The sequence below is a fragment of the Carassius carassius genome, chromosome 33, assembly GCF_963082965.1.
Source record: "Carassius carassius chromosome 33, fCarCar2.1, whole genome shotgun sequence".
NCBI lineage: Eukaryota > Metazoa > Chordata > Actinopteri > Cypriniformes > Cyprinidae > Carassius > Carassius carassius.
The window spans coordinates 5,942,576-5,965,721 of NC_081787.1; the positions used below are offsets into that span (position 1 = coordinate 5,942,576).

The window sequence follows — 23,146 nt, forward strand, 5'->3', positions numbered from 1 at the left end:
TCCATTACCTGACAGTTTTCTCACGCTCACGCTCCGAGTCATCTACGCTGAATGAACATCCTATAAGCACTTACAGGATTCTCATTCATATTCTCACATTCATATTCTCCTTCCAGTACATAATAATAATAATAATAATTGTACTACTATATGAAACACTTTGAGAACTCGACTTCCTCCCCATTCCAAAAAGATAATCTATTGAGAGCAAGTTGGAAAAAATAGTTTGTTCCAAACCTCTTTGACAAACCAAGGGAGTTTAATACACACAGAGAGAGTTATTTGTTATCATTCCCATTTATCTCAAAATCAGATTTTTGGCTGTGGTTGTTGTTAGTCAGTTCATTGTAAGTGTCAGGGAAAGGATGGAAAAAGGTCATGAAAAGATAAATTCTGACTGTTTTTGGTGCAAAAAAAAACTTTACTAATATGTCACACGTGTGTGTGTGTGTGTGTGTGTGTGTGTGTGTGTGTGTGTGTGTGTGTGTGTGTGTGTGTGTGTGTGTGTGTGTGTGTGTGTGTGTACATACCTATACGTGTGTGCGTGTGTGTGTGTGTGTGTCAGGTGGGAAATTCAATGTATATGATTAACAGAAAAAAATGCAGTAAACGCAAAGTTACACATTTTATCTACAATTAAGGTACTAATATACACCTTTTTGAGTAGATGCAGGTACAAAGGTCAAATTTCCAATGATAAGCTATCACTATCTAAGCTATCTATGCTTTTAGGGCAAGAGTGTGAAAGTTGTTTTACACCACGTGCATTATATATGCCTTTTTGTTTTATGAGCTGAGTGAAGTCATCTAGTGCAGCAGTGGAATGTGAGTGTGATTTGCATTTTTGCAATATGTTGCTAAATCTGCCTGAAGCGTCATCTCGTTTTGCCACAGAAGCTGTTTTTTAACACCCTATGTTAACACTCAGCATTCAGACTCTCACCCGCAGGCTTCTTCATGGAGACAGTCTCTCACACATTACTCATTCACTCATCAAGAGGATAGACTCACTTTACAGTCTCTCTCCCTCCAACTCTGACACAGATGAGCAGCGTTAGTAAGTCCGAAAATATGTTTTTTCTCATCTCTTTGGGGCTCCATTTGAAGCACTAGGCCCTTTAAATCTAAATATGTGCATCCTTATGTGCATGAAATACAGCAAGTCATAAAGGGTTTTACATATTATGAGATTGCAATGATGATTCTGGATGCTTAGCGTTCATATTTTTTTTACTGTTTTAAAAAATATGCTCTCTTCCTCAATGAAGGAATTCTCTCTTTATTGCCATTCCTCTGCTTGCGCGCCCACGCGACCATAGCAACACATTGTCCTATCATAGTAACCACATTTACGCAGGGAGAAAAAATTAAGGGTGGGTTGTAGAGGTATCTTTCACTGACCACCATGAGCATGTAGCTTGAGCATGTAGCTTGTATTCAATGTACGACAAGGGTGAGATTATGAAATCACATTTATCATTAAATTCAGATAGAGTTTGACTATAAAACCTATATTTTAAGGCTTTTTAATAGAGGTGAAAGCATATAAATAAATTTAGCACACTAACCAGATATTCGCTACAACATCTTATTTGAAATTACTGTCAATCCTGATTCTAGTTCCCAGTTTGTGAGCCATATAAATGTAATTAGCCCTCCTCGTTTGGTTCATCTGAATAGCCAATCAGTGGCAGATGAGGTAGATGACTCTTATCAGAGTCACTCCAGCTCAGATGAAGCCCTAATCAAGGCTCGTCGGTAATATTCAGAGCTCAGTTTAATTCCCTAAAACAAATGGCCCAATTATCAGTGACAAACATGTGTCCCTTTTCACTCTCCATCTGTGGAGATCCTCCTTTATTCAGGATGCAGTGGACTGAAGCTAATGAGACATGCTAATGGAGCACCTCTGTAAACCCCAGTCACCCAATTGAGCAGGTTATTCTCCACACGGACCTTGCTAACTGTCTGTCAAGGGTCACAAAACATTACAACTGACACATTTTGTTTATAAAGACTACTTCTGATCTCATATCAGCTTTTAGACAGCTTTTAGACAGTTGGGAATCTAGTTTAAGCTGTGTTGATGTTCTGTGAAACATGATAGCTGGTTTTAGTTGGACCATCAGTAAACCAGATACAAACTGCTTATGCCATCTTAATCTATATGGCACAAAATATTGTAAAATGTTAGTGTTTTGTTGGGCAAAAAATATACAAATATTCTTCACATTATTATTAATAAAGGTTCCAAAGGTTTCCACTATAAATAACCTATTTGTGCAAAGCAAGGTTCCATGGATATTAAAGATTCCTCAATGAACCAAAGATGCCAATAAAGAACCCTTTTTTTCTTTCCCTTTTTTTAAGTATAGAATGAGGGAATTACAGAATTGTCGTTTTTGGGCGAACTGTTCCTTTAAAATGTTAAAGTTGGTTTTTGAGACATGGTGGATGGTCAACCATCTAAACCAGCTCCAACTAGTTTAAACTTGATTGTTATCTGGCAGACTGACATGTTTATTTGGTGTTTATATTTAGAGCTACATGTAAAATTGCTTTTTGCTTTGCCCACCGCCTCTCCACACATGATTAGCAAATATAGATATCATGAATACTTCTGTTGTTTGTAGTTAATGCAGCGGATGTCACAGACGCTGAGTGCTTGTTTTGTAATGGACTAATGTGTTTGAAAAAGAAGGCGGAGGTCAATAGTGTTTCCTCTTTTCATTCAAAAATAACCATGGATATCCAGGTAAATATAGTGCTTCTGTCTCAATGACTGACAGCAGCTGTGTTTGTGGGGAATTTCCTGTCTCAATTAATGTGCGCACTCAAGCATGAAGGAAAAACTCTCTCGTTCCTGGCTATAAAAAAAGCATTTGTTCCTGGCTGTGCAAAGAAATAATCAGATCAGCAGTTTTTTTTTTTTTTTTTTTTTTTTTGGAGTTGCCCACACTTTTTGCCACACAGTTTCATTCTGTTGAGGACGAAATGAGAGATTGCAGACACAGCATTGAGAATCACCTTCCCAGCAAGAAAGTGATTAATTAAAACAGACTGAACCGAATGCAGAAAGTGGCCATTTTGAAAAACATTTTTTTGTTTTTGGCCTCAGTGGACAAGGAACATTCTCTAAATATTGTTTCATATAAGTTTAATTGACACAAAAACATTTAAACATTGTTGATGGAACATTTTTCGTAAACTGTTTAGTTACTACTTTTACTACTTGTTTCAAATAGTTCAGAGAACGTTCAAAAGTAACCTTCCTATAATGTTTGTAAAATGATACAATTCTAATGTTTAAAAACTGGACATTTGAACACTCTGAGAACTTTAATCACTTAATGTGAACGTTAGCAAACATATTGAACATATTTTTGTTAGCGGTATCCATAGCCAGCTTGGTTCAAGATAGATGATCTGAGCAAGAGGACATATTCCTGGGACATCCGGTCCATTCCCACTCACCTGTTCCTGACCCATAAATGAGGTCACATTTGGCATGAACTGTGGAGTCTCCCTTTACTCCATTGGACACCGTGACGCATAAGTCTCTATATACAAAATCTTCACACACTCATGGGTTGATTCTCACACACAAACACCTTTTCTCAAGGACACCTCCACATGCGGAGGCATATTGGCACAGCTCATCAGCCCTCCTCTTTCTTTGTGCCTGCTGGGTGGGTACAGCATACCTCACTCCTGCATTTGGCTTACAGTTAGGTTTACCGTTTGTCTGCCATCCAGCAAAATGCCAAATTCTCACACACATACATCCCTGTCATCCACTTCCTAAAGAAAATGTCTTTATCATGATCTGTGCTGTGAGGCAATGATCGAAACAGTCTGCTGGTACCATCTCTGTCCATCTCTGTTTAGCAAATTAATGTGCCCTTCCCATTACTTGCCTAGATTCTCAGGTATGTATTTGCTTGTTTGCCCTTTACAGTACAGTCTCACTTGGGAACATGTAGCCAAGGAAGTAAAGAATCTGGTTCACTGGACAATTAGGTTACAAAACCAGCTTCAAGATTCCATCACTTTAAGTTGTGTCTATTTTGGGCCTTGGACTCTGTGTGCTGCACTGCCCCCATGTGGCAGACCAGAGTCAGTTTTCAGACCTGTGATTATGTAAGACATTGCAGGGAATGAGTCATCATAGGGTTGCTTCAGATAGGATAGAACTCTGTGTGTGTGTGTGTGTGTGTGTGTGTGTGTGTGTGTGTTTGTTGGCATAGAGCACTGGAGACAGCAGTGGGATGGGCAAGCAGCGCTGGGGACGATGAAACGTGAATTTTCCTGTTGCTTTTTTCGACTCTGATTGATCGGTGTAAGTGGTCACTCCTGAAGAGCTGCAAAAGAACAAATGGAAGCAGTGTGGAAGGTTCTAGAACTCCATTCATGTATGGCTACAAATAGTCCGACTATATCTTGAGTATCTTATCTGTTCATGAAATGATCATGATGTTTTATTCATTTTGCTGTCCAGGTCAGTCCATGCAGCATTAATCTGCATTTTTTGTTCCAAAGAAGACAGCATAACATAGTATAATATATACTGCTTAATATATAGGATAAGTGGTTTAGAGGACCAATGGATTAATGTACAGTACAATATAATACAATAATATACAATGAAATTCTTATACATAATTCCATTTGTCAACTTTTGAAATAAAAGGACAATTTCAGTCAAATTATCAAGTCACATATAGAATATAATGTAATATATAATACAATATACATCTGGTTGAAATTGCACATTTCAAAGATAGACTAAATATAATATATTTATTAATAATTTATTATAAATGGGCTTTTTATTACAAAAGAAGACCATTTAATTCAGTTATTCAGTTGTTAAATTATTATATTATATAATAATGTGTCTACTAAAAGGGCTATTTTAGTTATAATTTTTTTTATTAAAATACATTATATTATTTAACATTAATCAAAAAAAATATGTATTTTAACTTTTCCAAAACCGAATCTGAACAACTACATCTCCTACACACAATCCAGGACTGTAAGTCTGGTGACATCATTACCCCATTAGCCTCAAGTACAATAACTCCATTATGATTCAGGCCACTGCGATTCCATTCAGAGAGCTTCTCTTTGCCATTCTGAGAATTGAGAAAGCTCACTTGTTTCCAGTATTGGACCTGTTTTAGATCCAGAAAGTTAACCTATTAACCTGCATCTGTACCTCAGTTGGACTAAAATAGTATTGATCAGAAAAGATTGAGTTTAGTCTGTTCTACTTTACTAAATGAAATGTCACTGTCTTGCACCTTAAACATTATCCAGATCTAGCTCAGACATGATGCTGTAGATTATACTGATTACACTGAGTTTTCCCCTCTCTAAATCTGTTCTTTTTCTAGTCAGGCTTGTGCTAATGAGGCTGCAGAGAGGCGGACAGCTGCTCAGTAGGGTTCCAGTATATCCCGTGGTTAGACGAGTCAAAGATCGGAAGGGTGGGTGGCAGGGTTAAGCAGGGCACGTGAGCGAGACTTTCCATTTGGCGGAAGAGGATGCATAGCAAAGAAATGCCAAGAAAACATCCCAGCGGGATGGCAAACATATGTGGGTCTGGAGCCAGAATTTTGTGGTCTTATCAAATTTATTATAAATCCAGGATTGAAATACAACAACGGCAGCGTGTTATTAAAAAATAAAAAAAACTACACAAAGTAACATAAGCATTATTGATGGTGGTGGTGGGGTAGAGGTTTGGAATGACTGAGTGGTTACTGAATAACAACACTGAATAAAAACAATACTTAACGCAGAAATAGATTATGCATAGTGGAAAATTAAAAGAGGCTTTTTGACACTAAGAACATAGAGAGATACTTTTACAGCCTTGACATTGTTATTGCTACATTGATTTGAATAGGAGGGATTAATTATTACTGACATCTGAACTGGAAGAGCGAACCAGTGGAAAGAGTCTGCAGAGCTGCAGCCCTCATCCTGAGAAAGAGGCTATTTTTAGAAATGACAAAAGACAAGTTTACATTGGTTGTACAGCAGGTTTGGAATCATAGTGCAGGTAGTTACTTGGCCATTTTCCATATGGCACAATATAGTGGGTTGTCATCTCGTTGGCATTTTGTCCTTAATAATATATAGTGCCTGTCTCTAATAGCCTTTTTTTATTATTTATGATGTAGAGGTTTTATAAGTTGGTACATGTCTCGTGAAAATGACTTCTCTACAATCTTGGTAATGATTTCTGTAAGTTGGCAGACATATCCAGCTCATAAGTCCTGCTTGTTGGATGAATCAATCAGTGCTTCCACTCTTCCACCCCCTTTTTTCCCCTCTCTGGGCATCTCTACATCTCTCTCATTTAAAAGGCATGAGGCCCAATGTAGATGGTCAAGCGCAGGACAGAACTGGTGTGGTAGCTCACGAGGGGGTTCATAGAAACCATCTCCAGATCCAGCACATATTCTCTGGGGCCATTCACGGCACGGGCAAGAACAAGCATGGCGCTGATGTTGTTGATTTGCTGAGAAAACAGATATGACAGGCACAAGGATCATTTCAATATCGTCAAAAGTCTTCCTGATTATATACACTACCCATTAAAAGTTTGGGGTCTGTAACATTTTTAAAACTGAAGTCTCGTGCTTACCAATCCTTACTGACTCCCCACTTTAGAAATGTAGTGTATATATTGAAGGATATATTTACCCAATGGGGTAAGAAAAAAATAACTTAATTCGAGATGTGTTTAGATCAGTGTTCTGGAAGGTGACAAAATAATAAAAAATCTGTTTTCTGTATACGAAGATTATATACTAAATAAAGTTATTCTTTCTGAATATGCAGTAAATTAAATCATTTTTTAATTACCCTGATGTAAAAGTCTCCATTGTCATCTCCAGAGCGGATACGGAAGGTGTTGTAGGCTCCAGGTAAGACGCTGGTGGCCTGAATCTGAAAGAGATCTGAAGGGACGGAGCGCTCCGATGTGATGCTCATGTAGCGATGCACAATGGAGTAGGGGAAGTCTCGACAGCCAGGCTTTGTGATAGGACATGTACAGCGGCTGAATGAAGCGAGAAAATTGGATCAGTTAGGAAAGATTTCAACTAAATTGTTCAGAGTTAAACGTAAGTGAGTTGAATAGATTTGAACTGACCTGCACTGAAAAGAATCAATACGCTTTTGCAGGACTGGTCTGTTTTAGAGTGAACTGAACCAGTAACATTTTACATGACTTAAATTGAATTGAATTAAACTGAACTAAATAGTACCCACAAGGTCAGGTTTTTGCATGACTAACAACTATGTTAGCCACAACTGTACCAAATTATACAAGTATGTGTACCATATGTCCAGCAAATTAGCTTAAAATTTTGGATGCCATCCATCTAGTCAGATATTTCTTCAGAAATGCCTGACCAACTGTTGTTCATTTCAAGCTTGTGGAAATGAAGATTATGTTTAGATATGCTTAGAGGCACAGACTGAAGAACTCGCCTCAGATATGGAATAATAAACAGGTCAATTAAAAAAGAATGTCAGGTATGTCTCAAATAGACACTACTGATGAACAATAGACAATTATGTAGAGGAAAATATCTCATAAATTTGGGTGCATAAATGCTGTGTGTGAACTGAATAGCCTGCTAGTGTTTGTAGTATTTCCAAATTGTTTACTTACTCTGACACTTGTACGTAGGGTTCCTCACAGCTTTTGTGGTCAACACACTTGTGCCCTCCATGAATGTTCACACACGTCTGTCCATCCGAGCACTGATGAGCTCCCGTCTCACATTCATTTATATCTAGATTCAAAAGAGGAAAAAAGTCTCTAATTTGTCCTATGGGTGAATTGGGAAGCAGAGTGTGCAGTGAGAGAGCATTAAATTAAGGTGTACCTTGGCAGAGGCGCGTGCCCAGGAGCTGATATCCTTCAGGACAGACACAGGAGAATTTGCCATGCTCATTAACACACTGATACTGGCACAGGTAACTGGAATAGCTGCACTCGTCTATGTCTGAAGACAGAGAATGAATATGATCAGTTGCTCCTGTTGTAAAATGCAAAATCATTTTTCTCTAACGTGTGTTTAATTTAGTTTACTCCCAGATTACCATTGCAGGCAAAGCCATCTGGCCCCAGCTCATAACCCTGCTCACATCGACACAGGAACGTTCCGTACGTGTTATAACACCTCTGACTGCAGGGGGCCCCCATGCTACACTCATCGACATCTAAAAGCAACAGAATGACAAAGCAGACAGGATTGTATATGAAGACATTAGATGTAAAGCAAACACTGAAGGATTACAAAATATAGTCTGATAATTATGTAAAATAATTACTTTCTGAACTGCACTTGCTATTTTTGTTGGCATAAATCAATGTCTGATCATTTTAAGTAGCCATTTAAGCAAAATCAAAAACTCAGGTCATTTGTTTTAGGGATACCCTAAAGGAAGGAAGTTTATCATTTAATTTTAGTACACCCAATGAGTCAAAATGGTCTTAATGCACACTCCTGGTGTTGTGTACAATTAATCAGTGGATGATAAAAAAATATCATCCTAATAAACTGAAATAAAAAACTATTGATTGAAGATTTAACATTAGATATCTTGCTCGCCAGTGCATCCTGAATGGGTACCATCAAAGCGAGAGGTCAAATAGCTGATAAAAAAAAACACCATAATAATCCACAAATAATTCACATCAATCCAGTTCATCCAGCTGACATCCCATGCAGTGAAAAACTATACGATTGAAAGAAACAAATCCATCATCAAGACATTTTAACTTTAAACCATCGCTTTTGGCTTTCCCTTATAAATGTCCTTGTTCTGTATATATTAATCTGATGATTTAGACAAGATGAATTTTTTCACTCGAGAAAGCAATATTATAGAAAGAGGACTTGATGGATTTGTTTCTTACAAATGCATAGCCTAGCTTTTCACTTCACAAGATATTCATTTATGGGCTGGAGTTGTGTGGATTACTTGTGTATTATAGTGATGTTTTTATCAGCTGTTTGTACTCTCATTCTGACGGCACCCATTCACTGCAGAGGATCTGCTGGTGAGCAAGTGATGTAATGCTGAATTTCTCCAAATCTGTTGTGATAAAGAAACAAATTCATCTATATCTTGGTGAACTATTTCTTGAATCAGTGTTACAAAACGTGTAATCAGTATGTTAAAAAGCAGAATGGCTGTTCTGACAATATTGTAGAAATCTTGAATTCATCTTGACTCCATTCTGGTGCATAGCATTCACTTCATGATCTACTCAATTACTGATGGATAAAATCAAGTCCCTTCAAATTTTATTTTTCATGTTGAATATTCTGTTGAACTTGGAAATGCATCAATTTATGAAAGTAACAAGTGCTCCATGTACAAAGTGCTCTTTTACTGGTTTATATTTTGGCCTTTACTCAAAGAAAATGAGGTGTAGGATGGAGTTGTGTAAGTATGTGGGTTTGAATTCCAAGTGCGTGTGTGTGTGGTGGGTTGGCGTATGACTCAGGGTATGGCAAATCGGGGCGTGGGAGTGAGCGTGTGGGTTGGCTTACCAATACAGGAGCGATTGTTGGCAGCCAGCTGGAAACCAGGCTCACACTGGCAGGAGAACGAGCCAGGGACATTCACACAGCGATGTTGACAGTAGCGGTACCGGCACTCGTCAATGTCTGAAAAGTATTAAAACATCAAATTAGATGACATATAAATTATTTTTATTCTTCATTGGTATGACTTGAACAGACAATGATAAATTATCTTGCCATTTTATGTAATTTGAGGCACATTATACTCATAAACCGGAATCCTCTCTGGGACTTAACCCTGGGTACGACTTAGTAAATCAGTTATTATAGGTGTCTATACAAAATTCCTAGGTTTCAAAAGTGTTTACTGATATTATTTATAGATATATATTTATATTATAAATATTAAGATTATATTCCCATAATAAATTTATATAATTAAGATAATACAACATCATATGAGATAAAAGATCATATTTAAAGATAATATTATCTTGTCAAGCTGGTTTATACCTTTGCAGGTACCAGAGCGAACTTTATCGACTCTTTTTGCCTGCAAACATCATATAATATTGAAATGGCAACCAATCAAAACTTTAAAATATTAGTTCACCCAAAATGAAGGTCTGACAACATTTAGACCTTTGTGACATCATACCAGTTGTGATGCATCATGATTTCACCATATTTGCATGTAAATTAACCAGCTTCAATGCAGAGGTTTGCATTGTTTTATATTTTGGTCTGTTTCTCACTTAAATCAGTCGTATGGTTTCAGATGACTTGCATAAAATACATTTTAAGAATATGGATAACCAAATAGTTGTTGGATCTCGCTGACTTCCATAGTTTAAGAACTGTTTGGTTAAATTTTTTTTTAGAATATCATCTTTTGTGCTCAACAGAGAAAAGTAACTTGAGAGTGAGTAAGTGATTTTGGGTGAACCACCCTCTACGCACACTTCTTTTTCATCAAAAAAGTCTTGGAACGACTTGAGTATAAATAGCAAAAATGACATGAGTATGAATAAAAAATCTTTGTGATTGATTATTTTGGAGAGGTGAACTATGTTGTGGGATTATTACAAAATTAGACAAGCTTTTTCATTCCTCACCGATGCATTCTGTGCCCACTTTGCGATACCCATCTGGACACTGGCAGGTGAAGGAGCCTTCTGTATTGAAACACTGCTGACTGGGCTGGCAGTCGTGACTGTCCTGTTCACACTCATCCACATCTGTTTTAGTGCGACAGAATCATGGAAATTTATTGTGGACACATCACTAGTTCGGTTTTTATCTTTCTTTGTCTTCTCAGTTTTAGCACTGGAGCCGCCATAACCGTGGAATGTAGTTTTTGCAGCATTTACTGGTTCACAGCTCATGAGAAGTGAAGGCTGTGTCTATATAGCGGTCTTGAGTAACGTTATCTCTATTCGTTTCCTCTTGACTGTAGACGACAGCTGGTATGCTTCAGTCTTAGTAAATTCTTCCACCCCCTGTTGACCAGCCCCCTGCCAAGACTTCAGCACAAATCCCACAGTTGCCTCAGTGCAAAATCTAGCTGATCATTTCCCCTGACCACCTGTTTCTGTCTGAGTCATTTAAGCGCTTACAGTCAAAACTAAAACACTGCATGCAATAATCCCCTCTTTCACCATCTTCTTCACTAATACAACTGATTTGCATTTTCACTTTGATCCGAACACGCATGACATGACTCGGCGACTTTGTGTAATGGCATGCTACTGTTTACAAAGCTGACTCCCACAGACTCGCAGGTCGCCTGACACCTGTTCTGAAAACACATGCTTGTTTTCACACACTCACCCACGTAGCTGTCTCCCTGGGGCTCAAATCCTGGAGGGCATGGGTTGAATGGCTCACTGGCCGTGTTCTCCAGGTTGGGGTGGATCTGGTTGGGTGGTTCGGAAGCAGGGATGACCGAGGCAGAGCGAGGAAGGCACAGGTACCCACCATAGTGGTTGAAGCACTTCATCTCTCCCTTACAGGCCTCTGGGATTGTCTCACATTCATTTATATCTGCAAACATGCATTCAAAGCAGAATACACAGGTGTTTGTGTGTAAAATGCACACAATATGATAACAGTTAAGAGTTGCATTTATAACACTTATAAAGACATACATATATTATAAACTAACATTGCAACAGTTAAAAGTATATAGTTAAATGTATAAGCTTTCAGTATGTCAAATTATATTAATTAAAATATATAATAATATACTTTATCATTGTTCTAATATACTCGTCTCTTATGTTCACAAAGGCTGCATTTATTTAATAAAAAATACAGTAATATTTCAAATATTACAATTAAAATAATTATATTTTAATACCAATTTTATTCCTGTAATGGCAAAGCTGACATTTCAGTGGTCAGTGTCACGTGATGCTTGAGAAATCTTTCTTATATGCTGATTTGGTGCTCAATAAACATTTCTTATTACTATTAATGTTGAAAACAGTTGTGCTGCTTAATATTTTTGTGGAAGCTGTGATACATTTTTTTCCTTAGGATTTCTTAATGAACAAAGTTCGAAAGAACAGCACTTTTTTGAAATAGGAATGTTTTGCATAAGGATCGTTTGAATTGGATGTTTTAAGTGTTTTGAGAGGACATGTTTTACCTTTGCAGTGTTGAGTCTGTGGATCCCAGTGATACCCATCTGTACATTCCTACAGAAAAAACACGTGAATTAGTGCATGGTTACACACTTTACATTGCATAGTTACACATAGTATGTGTGTAAATAAAACATAAAGATATAATGATGTAACATACATTATGATGTATTTAAGGAGAGAAAAGGGAGGGAGAGAGACAGAGAGAGGTTTCGTTGCTCCTTACCGTGTAGGTGTCAGTTTCTGTGGGTGGCTGTGAAATAGCGTGGTGGAGAAACACAGAGATGCATGTACAAAAGACCAAAACACACCGTGGCTGCATCCTCACACACACCTTCAACACGCTCTGATGAGCACAGGCACAAAAACACCTCCAAGAGTGTCGACTAAAGAGGAGGGATCAGACACAGGCATGCACTTTCACACACACACATACACACACACTGATAGAGCCTCTGGTGTGGATTCGATGATGCTGTGATGAAGTTAAACTGAGGAATCTGTGGATGAAGAAACAAACAGCTTGAGAAAACTTTTAGATTTACAGATCACTGTTTGAACCCATATAAGTGATCCCACTGTATTAGTCATAACTGCAACTCAAAAAAGATGTCTGTGGTTTATTTTTGCTTTATTAGGTGTATCAGTCTTTATGTGGCGTCAGGGCCTCTCATTTATTAGCAATGTTGCACACAACCGATGAAATTGCTTTATTACCAGACTCCCCCTAGTGGTTGTATTTACATTGCAACAAAATCAAAGAGATTTACACTTAAACTTACCTAAAAATACCAGTTAGCCTTGAATGGTAATGAAAAAAAAGACATATTTCAAATGTGTAAATACTCATTCTTTTATGATACTTTTACGCATTGTTTGATAGAAGAAAAAAAATAGAAAAGAGTTCTAAATAGGCTCTTTAACTGTGTGCAAAAGTAGTACCAGTGACTGTATCAGACGGTAAATTTCTTGAACTATGATTCATGTACCATGATATAACAATTTAGTTGTCTAATAAACCTAGCACAGCATATTACGAATATTGCTGGCTTTTTACAAATGCTTGTGTTCCTGTAAGCCCCTTTGGATAAAAGCATTTGCTAAATCCATAAATGATATTTACACAGTACACTATGGTACTTCAGAGTACCAATAACAATGTTATATTTGCTGAAAGTAAAATAAATGGTTACATAACACTTCACAGTAGGGTTCAATTTGTTGACATTTATTTAATGTCTTTTGCAGAATTTATTTATCAAGAGTTAATCTTAAATTATAAATGTTTGTTCATTTTGTGTTCATAGTACATTGATTAATGTTCATTTAAACCAAGTGAAATTATCAAAATTCTCTCTCTGATGTATAATACTTTTTTGTTAGTTTGAATAAGTACTTTCTTTATTGCAAACACCCTCAAAACAACTATTTACTGTATTAACTATTATTATTAAAAAATAATCTTAAATTTTTATAAAACATTTCTGGCTTTGAGGGGAGTAAATAGTTTGCTTTTCATTAATGTCAAAGTATCAGACAGACCTATTAAATGCAGTACTATTTTCCTGGCCGTCTTTTCAAATGCACACATAAATTGACATTGTGTGCACACAAACAGTGTTTTCAGGCATAGTATGAAAACACAAAAGCTGCTCCAATATGACACGAGCCCAACAGTAGCTCTTTTCTGAAAATACAGAGTTCAGAGAGTCCAGCCTAAAAGTATTGTCATGTTGATTCAGTGCAACAAACAGCAAACCGCAGGGTGACGTGCAAATCTGCACATACTATCTCAGCTGCGTCAGCCTTCAGATAGAATTGTTGTGCTTTTCCTCCCAAATTACATGAAATCATTCAAGCCTCTTACAGTAGCCACTGAACTGGAAACACTTGTGACTTCACACGCAAATACACTGAAACGCTGCAACAAAACAAATATGCTCGCAAATCTCTCATATGTGTGATTTACCCGCTCCTTACTGACTGACCTACATGCTACTTATGGTTTAAATAGCGCCCCACAAAATCTCAAAGCAGGCTGTCCCTGTGGTGTTGCATCGGACTGGGAAAAACCTGAAATCAACCATCATAAACAAACTTGAGGCCAGCAAGAGCAAGGTCCAGTCGCTTGGCCGGAGTGTGGGCAGTGTGGAGGTGTGGGTAATATCATGATGTCTGAGTGGCACTTGACCTTCTGGAATGCCAGCGGATAGGATGTGGACAGCGCTCTGAATAACAGTCAGCCGGACACTTGCTGTGTTTCCCACAAGTATCACATTCCCGGGAAAACCCCTCCAAGGTTCACCGGAAAGGTTAAATATGGTTACCCAAAATGCCCTTGTATAAGTTCTACGTTCTGTTGGACTATTTTTTGATAAATTCAATAATCTTCTTTAGTAGATGTGGCATTGTATGGCTACCTATGAAATGAATAAATATGGGGCACTTCAGATGGGAACAGGCATGTCTGTTTGCTTAACATTTGGTTGGCTGCTAGTCCAGTGATTTTTGTAAAGTCTGCAGTGATTATATGACCACCAATAACACAAGTAATGAAGACTGGACAGGGCAGACCACACACACGTGTCAAGACAAACGCTCTCCTCCTCCCACTCGTTCAACCTTATAAACACACTCACACTGTTCCAGTGTCATGTCTACGGTTAATTCCGTGTGCTCAGCTGGGCATTAAATTTTAATCTGACATGTTGGCAAAAGCACTCAGGCAGGGGCTCCAGGTTTAAACCTTGCTGGTCAGTGTACTTTTCATTTTATGAAATTGATGCCCAAACTAAAGTACTTTCTTAGAAAAGCTCTCTTTTTTTAACTAAATGGTCTCAAGATAATTTCATGGGGATGTACTGTACAAAGTCAGTTCTCCTCAAGTTTACACACGTGTCCATAAATGTAGTTTATCACATTAACTGTATCATTTTGCATTATTAAAACAGCTGTTATGGAAATTGTCGAGTGACTCAGTAGTATGTATATTGCTACAGTATTATACACTGAAAAGTGTCTTGAAAGATTGTTTAAAAGCAACTAAAAACAAGTACACTACTGTTCAAACATTTGGGGTTTGACAAATGAATGGCTTAGTATGCACCGAGGTTCCATTTACATGAACAATTAAGACACAATTTTTCTTACAGTTAAGAATAACTGTTTTCTATTTTATGTAATTTAAATTAATTTTATTCCTGTGATGCAAAGCTGAATTTTCAGCATCATTACTCTAGTCTCCAGTGTCACATGATCATTTAGAAATCATTCTAATATACTGATTTGCTGCATTTCTTATTATTATCAAAATAATAATTATAATTATCAGTTATTATAAAAATTCTCATTATTATCTACTTAATATGTTTGTGGAAAGCATGATCAATTTTTTTCAGGATTCTTTGATAAATATAAAGTTCAAAAGGAACATCATTTGTTTGAAATTTTATCTGAAACAACAAATGTCCTTACTGTCACTTTTGATCACTTTAATGCATTCTTGCTGAATAGAAATATACATTTTTGAATGATACTGCATATATTATAAAAGTTCTAAACAAGATCTTTTATGGCCATCAGTGATGCTCATTACTTCCACGTTGCTTACTTTAACAGCCCTGAGAAGACAAATTAATATTTCCAAATACCAAAAATAGAGAACTAATGTGGCTACAACAGAAGGCCCCAGTCTGATTTACTCGACTCTGTCACACTCTCTGCTTTTAAATGAATGCCCAAGTCAGCATCCAGCCATATAAAATAAAACATCTAACATAAGTAATTAGCAGAACACATAAACAAATGTGATGTCACAACAGTGTTCTGTAAAAATACACTAAAGCAGTGTTCCCTGTTCTCATGTCACATAACCATTTTGTTGAGCCGTCATTCTTATAACAACACCTGTGCTTCCAAAGGAGGCCAGAAGGATTTTGGCATAAACACAAGCGTTACCACAAATTCCCCGACCTTTGTGTGTCCTCAGAAACCTTTGAGAATCTGTGCGTAATGCTTCCATTCTGTTGTCTTTCACATCAAATCAGCTCTTATAAACAGATGGGAGTGTGTATGAATCAGCTTTTTGTCTTTAAAAATAGAAACATTATGTAAACAAAGTCACCCATTTTACGCTCACAGGCTCAAATAACAACGTACAGTCAATGATGGCATTAGTCTGGTTGTGAAAGAGGTTGGAAAAGAGATTGGAAAGTTTTGCAATACTTGTAGAGATTTGTAAAACCATCATGATGGTTGAGTAATAATTTTTAAACACACACAACAACATTTTATGTGTAAGTATGGAAAGTTGGCAGATATAAGATAATATAATATTGACCGGTATTTATGGTAGGAGATGTGGAATCTGCTGAATAATGTGATTGATTGTTCTCTTTCTCTAGTGTAGTGTCTGTAGTCGTGGATGTTTGGAAGAGAGCCGAAGAGTGAGTGTGACGTGTGCAGCCCTTCAAACAACATGGAGCAAACCGGCCAGTTGAAATTTTCCTTAGTCTGCCCTTTATTGCTTTATCTCCTTCTGCCCAACTGTCTGTGACATAACTTCAATTCAGCCTGAGATTTCTGATTTAGTAAGATGAGCAGATGGCCCAAAGACCCCATGCAAACAACAGCTACTGGAGTACAATGACTATATATTACAGTGCAATATTAGATTTTCTTTCGCAAACGTGCTGTACTCACAGGCCGGGCTTTCTTCTTGCTGTGTTCTTGAATGCAGTGGTTTTTCTTCTTTTCTTCCGGTGGATCCCTCTCTAGTTTGTTTCAGTGCAGTGGTGGCACGTCTTCTCTTCTATCCTCACTCCTCTGCCTGATAGAGTGAGTGTGGAGACGGACAGCTGGACTGTGAATGTATGCAAGGGAGGGAAAGACGGAAGAGAGAGGGACAGCCCATTCCGACCCCCATACAGCCCCCCTGCACGGCCATCCTCCGCCCCCAGACCCCTCCTCGTCTGACCCCCCAGGATAAAAATTCCTGGTCTGCGGCCCAAATTCCCAAATTCCAAATGGGTCCAGCTCAACGACAGAAAACAGCATACAGATTCACACACACGCAGCCAACCCCCCTTCATGCACACATATGAGCCAGCCTCCATGCACACACAGACATATACGGGCAGAGACCCCACCTGGTTTCATTTAAACTCACCCTCCACAGCCTGCAACTTTCTTTCTCTCTTTTCCCCTCCACCTCAAGTCACCCTTCATCTCTCCCATCTTTTTGGTCTCTTGCTCTCTCTATTCCTTTCATTCGGCTGGATATTTATAGCTTGGGAGAAGTTGGTGGAATGTTGACAAAAACTAGAGTGCAAACTAGAAAGAGAAGAGAGAGAAAGAGAGAGAGGCGAAGATAGAGTGAAAGGGAGGAGGATAGGAATCACGTCTGCTTAGAAAAGTTTAAATATTGAAACTGGAGGTACACGCAGGCTGATATTACTAGAAATGAAAGGCAATGAAAAGACTCATATTCTTACTGCTGGTATACCTTTACTTAAAACAAAAGAGCATGAAATAAGAATTGGAGCTTTGGTCTGTCTATGTTAGAAAAATTCACTTTTAATAGATATACATATTTGAAATCATTCTTCTATGGCATTGTTGCAAAACCCCGATTTGGGACATTTATTTGCAAGAGTGTAATACTGAATTCAGAATTGCAATTAACATTATACTTAATTTGACAGAAATCGCAAGAATACTATGTTGATATAGTATTTGTATTCATAAAAGCATGTCAGTGATACATGTTTTTGTATAGTTGAGGCTTTAGATACATGTAATTAAAGAAATTGTTATACAATGTATCCAACTCAGTTGTGTGAAGTCACTAATTCAGTTGCACATTCCAGATGTTAGAGTGATCACATTAAAGCTTCATCAAATTAAACAAAGAAATAAATATTGTTTTTCTCTACAAATGGCAAAAGTGGCAAACAAATCTGTTTGCCATTTCTCTTATACACTCTTAAAAATACAGGTGCTACACAATGCCATAGAATAACCTTTTTTTCTAAATGGTTCCATGAAGAACCTTTAACATTCGTTTCACAAAAGGTTCTTTGTGGCGAAAGGTATTTCAGATTATAAAAAGGTAAGAAAGAGATGGTTCTTTAAAGAACCTTTGACTAAAAAATGGTTCTTTAAGGAATCAAAAGTGGTTCTTCTATGGCATCTCTGTGAAGAACCTTTTAAAGCACCTTTATTTTTAAGAGTGTACCAGAACACCTCTAGAGTAATGTGGTAGGCCTGACAGCTGTCATTACATACTATTATTGCAAAAACACACGCACACTGTGCCACCAAGGCCTGACAAATTGTGTTCCCCTACTGCTTTCCCATCCCCAATAAGCCCACACACAGACCTCACACCCATCATGCACCCACTTATTCAAATCAAGCCAGAGGGGTCAGGAGTAAAAGGACCATAAAGACTCACATGTACGCCACAACATCCTTTTGACTGCTAGCATGTTATTTACCATAAAGACTCCCCAAATTATTTCAGTCAAAACAAGTATGATCGGTCCATAATCTTGTTCTGAACCTCCATCATTACCAAATATGTTTTTTTTTTCAGTGGTTTTGCTGAAAGGGAAACTCCACAAAGCAGAGTTAATGAAAACACAATGCAAACTGTGTCTGTGGAAATCATGCTGTGTTTATTTACAACGGTGAAAGATGAAGCATGGATAGAGGGAGAGGGAGGTGAAGAGATGGACAGCTGGTGGGAAGGACATATTTGGGAAAGGATTAAAGAAAGTAGATGATAAACAGGGAAAAATTCAACATCAGGCCAAATATTCATCAGATGCACGACTGCATGGAAATGAGTTATGAAGGGGAGAGAAAAAGTGTAGATGGAGATTCTTCTTCAGTCGTGGTACATTCTAAGGATGCAACTTTTGATAACTCCCATGTACCTGGTCCAGACAGTATGGTGCCTGAGAAAAAAAGAGGGAGACAGATTTAAAAATGTGTCACAAAATATTATTTTATTCAGCTTTGACTTACAAGTGCTTGGTGTGTGAACACAAGTGTTTGGTGTGTACTTTGATATTGATGTGAAACTCTTTAGATACACTACCATTGAAGAGTTTGGAGTCAGCAAGATATTTTTATTTCTTTTTGGAAAGACATACTTTTATTCAGCAAGGATGCATTAAACTGACAGTAAAGACTTCAACAAATGAATAAATGCTGTTCTTTTGAACTTTCTATTAATCACCCTGAAAACCCTGAAAAAAAAATGTATCATGGTTTCCTCAAAAATATTAAGCAGCACAACTGTTTTCAACACTGATAACTAATAATAATAAGAATAAATGTTTATTAAGCACCAAATCAGCATATTAAAATGATTTCTGAAGGATTATGTGATAATGAAGACAGGAGTAATGATGCTGAAATTTCAGCCTTTTCACATTTAAAACTGTAGTTTGGGATAAATACATATTTCCCAAATGCTTCGGAGTGCTGTGGTTTTGTTATTTATAAACAGAAAACCACATTCCACAGTGGTCAAACCACATAAATGACTGGACCGGAAACAAAGGTGTGCATATGTGCATAAAAGCAATGTGCATATGATACAGTGACCCCCACTGGTTGCGGTCAAAGAGAATTTCCCCTGAACAAAGACCTCCATATGCATCAATAGTTTAAAAATTTCACCTTGCAAAATGTGCAACAAATATAGTGAGACTTACTTGAAGGTGTCAAGGATATGTGCCGAGTTAGTATAATGAGTAAGGTAGAGGTTCACGTCTATTGATGTCAATTTGTCTGATCGACAAGGTTCAATAAACTGTGAAGAGAACAAGGAATTAATGTTTTGTGAAAACTCCAGCGCTTCAGCTCTGTTAGTGTTTTTATCAAATTTAAAAAGTACCTTTTCGACAAGGTCAATGAAGAAATCACGAACATCTTTTGCGTTGATTAATTTGGCAGCGATATTTACAAGGCCCCTTGAAAGATTCTACAACAGGAGATATTTTGAAATCAAGAATTATGTAGAAAAGCATTTATTTCACAAGTAGATAAATCCTCTTACCTTAAAATTGGCTTCCATCTCATTAAAGACATTGGTTTTACCCCGCAGAGCAGTGCACACTAAACTGAGAGGATAAGAGGTTTCATTATTCAGATGGCTGAGACAGAGGGAGTAACCAACAACATTTGGATTTTCAACAAACCCATATCTCTCCTCTCCCTGTCCAAATCCCTCGCTCACACACACCTTTTGTGTTGGTCTAAGAGATCCTTGTCTGTAATTAGAATTTTGAGGTCTTTGAGGTCTTGAAGGAATTCTTTATCCAAATCTACATCCATGTCCTCCATCATGTTATCTAAGAAAGTACGAACAGAGACATAAAAGGACATATTTTCATCTGTCTCAATATTTTTCTAAACTACACAATTAGTCAGACTGACAGTGTCCATTAAAAACCTCGGACTAGATGCTCAAGAACATGCAGATGTCAAATTAATTCAGAACATTAGGACATTAATGAATCACTCTGTAGGAGTTGATTTTACAACAATGGCCAGTTGACTGTATATTCTTACTTAATATTTGGCTCCTTGACAAATAAATGGATATATCATTATTAAATGTTTATATATATATATATATATATAAATCTATGCATTATAATAACAGAAATATTGTCAGAATCGTCTGCCTGGCATAATGGTTTAATGGCCATATTTGACATATTTGACACATTTATATTGTTAATTATATTGTTATATTATTAATATTTGACCAATATTTATTGCAGATGGCTATGTAACTGGTCTTACCCACAGCTCCTACAGTCCAGTTGTTGATGAGCTGCCCAGCACAGAAGGCAAAGTCCTGGAAGGTTAGATACTGCAACTTTTTCTTCCCAGTCTCAAAACGATTATTGGCAAAGAACACTATTGCAGCATAGTCTCTGGAGGAGGAATTGGCAGAAGCATTTAGCAAGAGGAGGTGAAAACCCACCAAATCAGCAATGAGGCAACTGTTCATGGAAACTTGCATTCTTACATTGTTAATGAACATACAACTAGAAGAATGGATACGTAAGGTAAATAAGTAATTTAGAAACATAATCATATCTAACTGTGCTTTGACTGCTCTCTCTTATATTTTTTTCTCATTTTCTGAGCTCAGTTCTTCCGGCATTCAGGATTAATTAAAAAGCTTTGGAAAGAAACTTCTCAGAAAAAGACTTTCTTACCTGGCTAATGGATCAGGTAGCAGAAAATGTTGCCGAATGTTTTCCACCAGGGGGCCCTTGAGTTCTTCCACCACTTTGAACACTCGCTTGAAGTTGTCAAACTGTTTTTAAGGAGATTGCTATAATCATTTAATTTCCAAAAGGGTCTCGGAAAAGTATCCAAGTACGAATCTTAGTTACCAATGAGAAGTTCATAATCTTAGGGTGTGTTTATACTTGGCAGGTTTGGTTTGATTCAAACGTACACTTGGTGAGATTGCTCTGTTAATGAGGTTCATTTGAATAAGTACGAATACTGCCAAACAAACCTTTGTACAAACCAAACGAACTCTGGTGTGATTTGACTTATATGTGAACGTAACACATACCAAAGACATTTAAACTTAAAAAAATCAGGACATGATGTCACAAGAACCAACCCTAAAAAGACAAAATGCTCAAGCCTGTTATATTTCAGTATAGACATCTGAACCACTGTCTTCTTGCAGCAGATCTCTCCATATGCAGCAAAATAATTCCTAAATCTGTTTCAACTCCTTCACACATTTTATAAGCTCTTTGTGAGCTGGTAAAAAATACCACCATATGTACGCATATATGTGCATGTACATGTAGCCCAGAAAACAACATTGTTTCAGATGTTTGGTAAATTTGCAAAATATATGTCCATGTTGTGGCCATATCCTTATGCCGTTTGTTTTGTATCTATAGGTTTGGTGTTAAAAATTACAGTATAAACACTAAGCTAACCAGGACTAAATGTAGTTTTCTTTTTGTGTCCGAACCAATAGATCCTAGAGAATGGACCTTCAAGTGTAAACACACCCTTAAATGGAGTCCTTCAGCGCACCTGTCTTCTGCAGCTCTTCAGCATAATGCCTGTCTTTATACTAACATCATCAAGGTCTTTTTTGGTTCCTTTGGAGAGCTTCTTTCCCAGGACCTCTCGAACAAATAAATCATCAAAAGCATAATATCTAAAAAGGGAAATGGAAATTAGGGGTTTTACATTGAATAATGACCAAATCAAGTTAATTAAATTGGCAAGACGCATACCAATGCATACCTTTCAATGAGCATGGCTTGTCTGTCTGGCGGTATCTGAAATAGAAGCTGATTGGCTAGTTTAGCCGGGTGATGCAAAAGTCTCTCGCACATCTGGAAAGTCCTGTACTGGTCCATTGTGTCACTGAGCAGCACTTCTGCACTCGCCTCACACTCCTCCATCACACCTCCTTCTATCCGCACCTTCACTGCATCATTCACTATGATGACAACCACATTGACTAGTGTATTATTAATTTTCTAAATGGACATTACAGTAGCTCATGGTCTCATTTATACTTTACCTGTATATCCATTCAGCCACAGCTGGTACACCTCTTTGTCCATAATGGTGGTGTTTCCAACAAATACATCCAGCTCCACAGACATCTTGACATCGACATAAACTCTGCAGTCACATGATCATGGTTAGTTAATACTAAACAAATTATTGTAACATCCTGAATTACTTAATGAGTTGCAAGGATAAACAGGGATTAAGAGTCTCACTCTTTGGCACTTAAATCAAAGAGGAAGACTGACAGACAGTTAGCTACGTTATTCCTTACACAGAATTCAAACTATAGCCGTTAACTATTCAGCCAATGCATAACACAATTTAGCACAACACAGACATACTACATTACTATGGATT

At 37.4% G+C, this 23,146-nt stretch overlaps 2 protein-coding genes across 2 annotated transcripts; both read right to left on the minus strand.

The window, feature by feature from the left end:
* Positions 1–5,619: 5,619 nt before the first annotated feature.
* Positions 5,620–17,087, minus strand: LOC132113586 (EGF-containing fibulin-like extracellular matrix protein 2). The gene is made up of 11 exons (XM_059521420.1): positions 16,907–17,087; positions 12,432–12,705; positions 12,211–12,259; positions 11,391–11,603; positions 10,676–10,798; positions 9,588–9,704; positions 8,128–8,247; positions 7,911–8,030; positions 7,694–7,817; positions 6,880–7,075; positions 5,620–6,532 (listed from the first exon to the last, which is right to left on the minus strand). Exons 2-11 carry the CDS (start codon positions 12,525–12,527, stop codon positions 6,371–6,373), a joined length of 1,320 nt encoding a protein of 439 aa, XP_059377403.1. The 5' UTR covers positions 12,528–12,705; positions 16,907–17,087; the 3' UTR covers positions 5,620–6,370.
* Positions 17,088–18,896: 1,809 nt separating this feature from the next.
* Positions 18,897–22,939, minus strand: LOC132113568 (acidic fibroblast growth factor intracellular-binding protein B-like). The gene is made up of 10 exons (XM_059521400.1): positions 22,797–22,939; positions 22,514–22,712; positions 22,298–22,424; positions 21,448–21,548; positions 21,026–21,159; positions 20,460–20,568; positions 20,274–20,337; positions 20,112–20,198; positions 19,930–20,027; positions 18,897–19,164 (listed from the first exon to the last, which is right to left on the minus strand). Exons 1-10 carry the CDS (start codon positions 22,879–22,881, stop codon positions 19,095–19,097), a joined length of 1,074 nt encoding a protein of 357 aa, XP_059377383.1. The 5' UTR covers positions 22,882–22,939; the 3' UTR covers positions 18,897–19,094.
* Between the last annotated feature and the right edge of the window lie 207 nt (positions 22,940–23,146).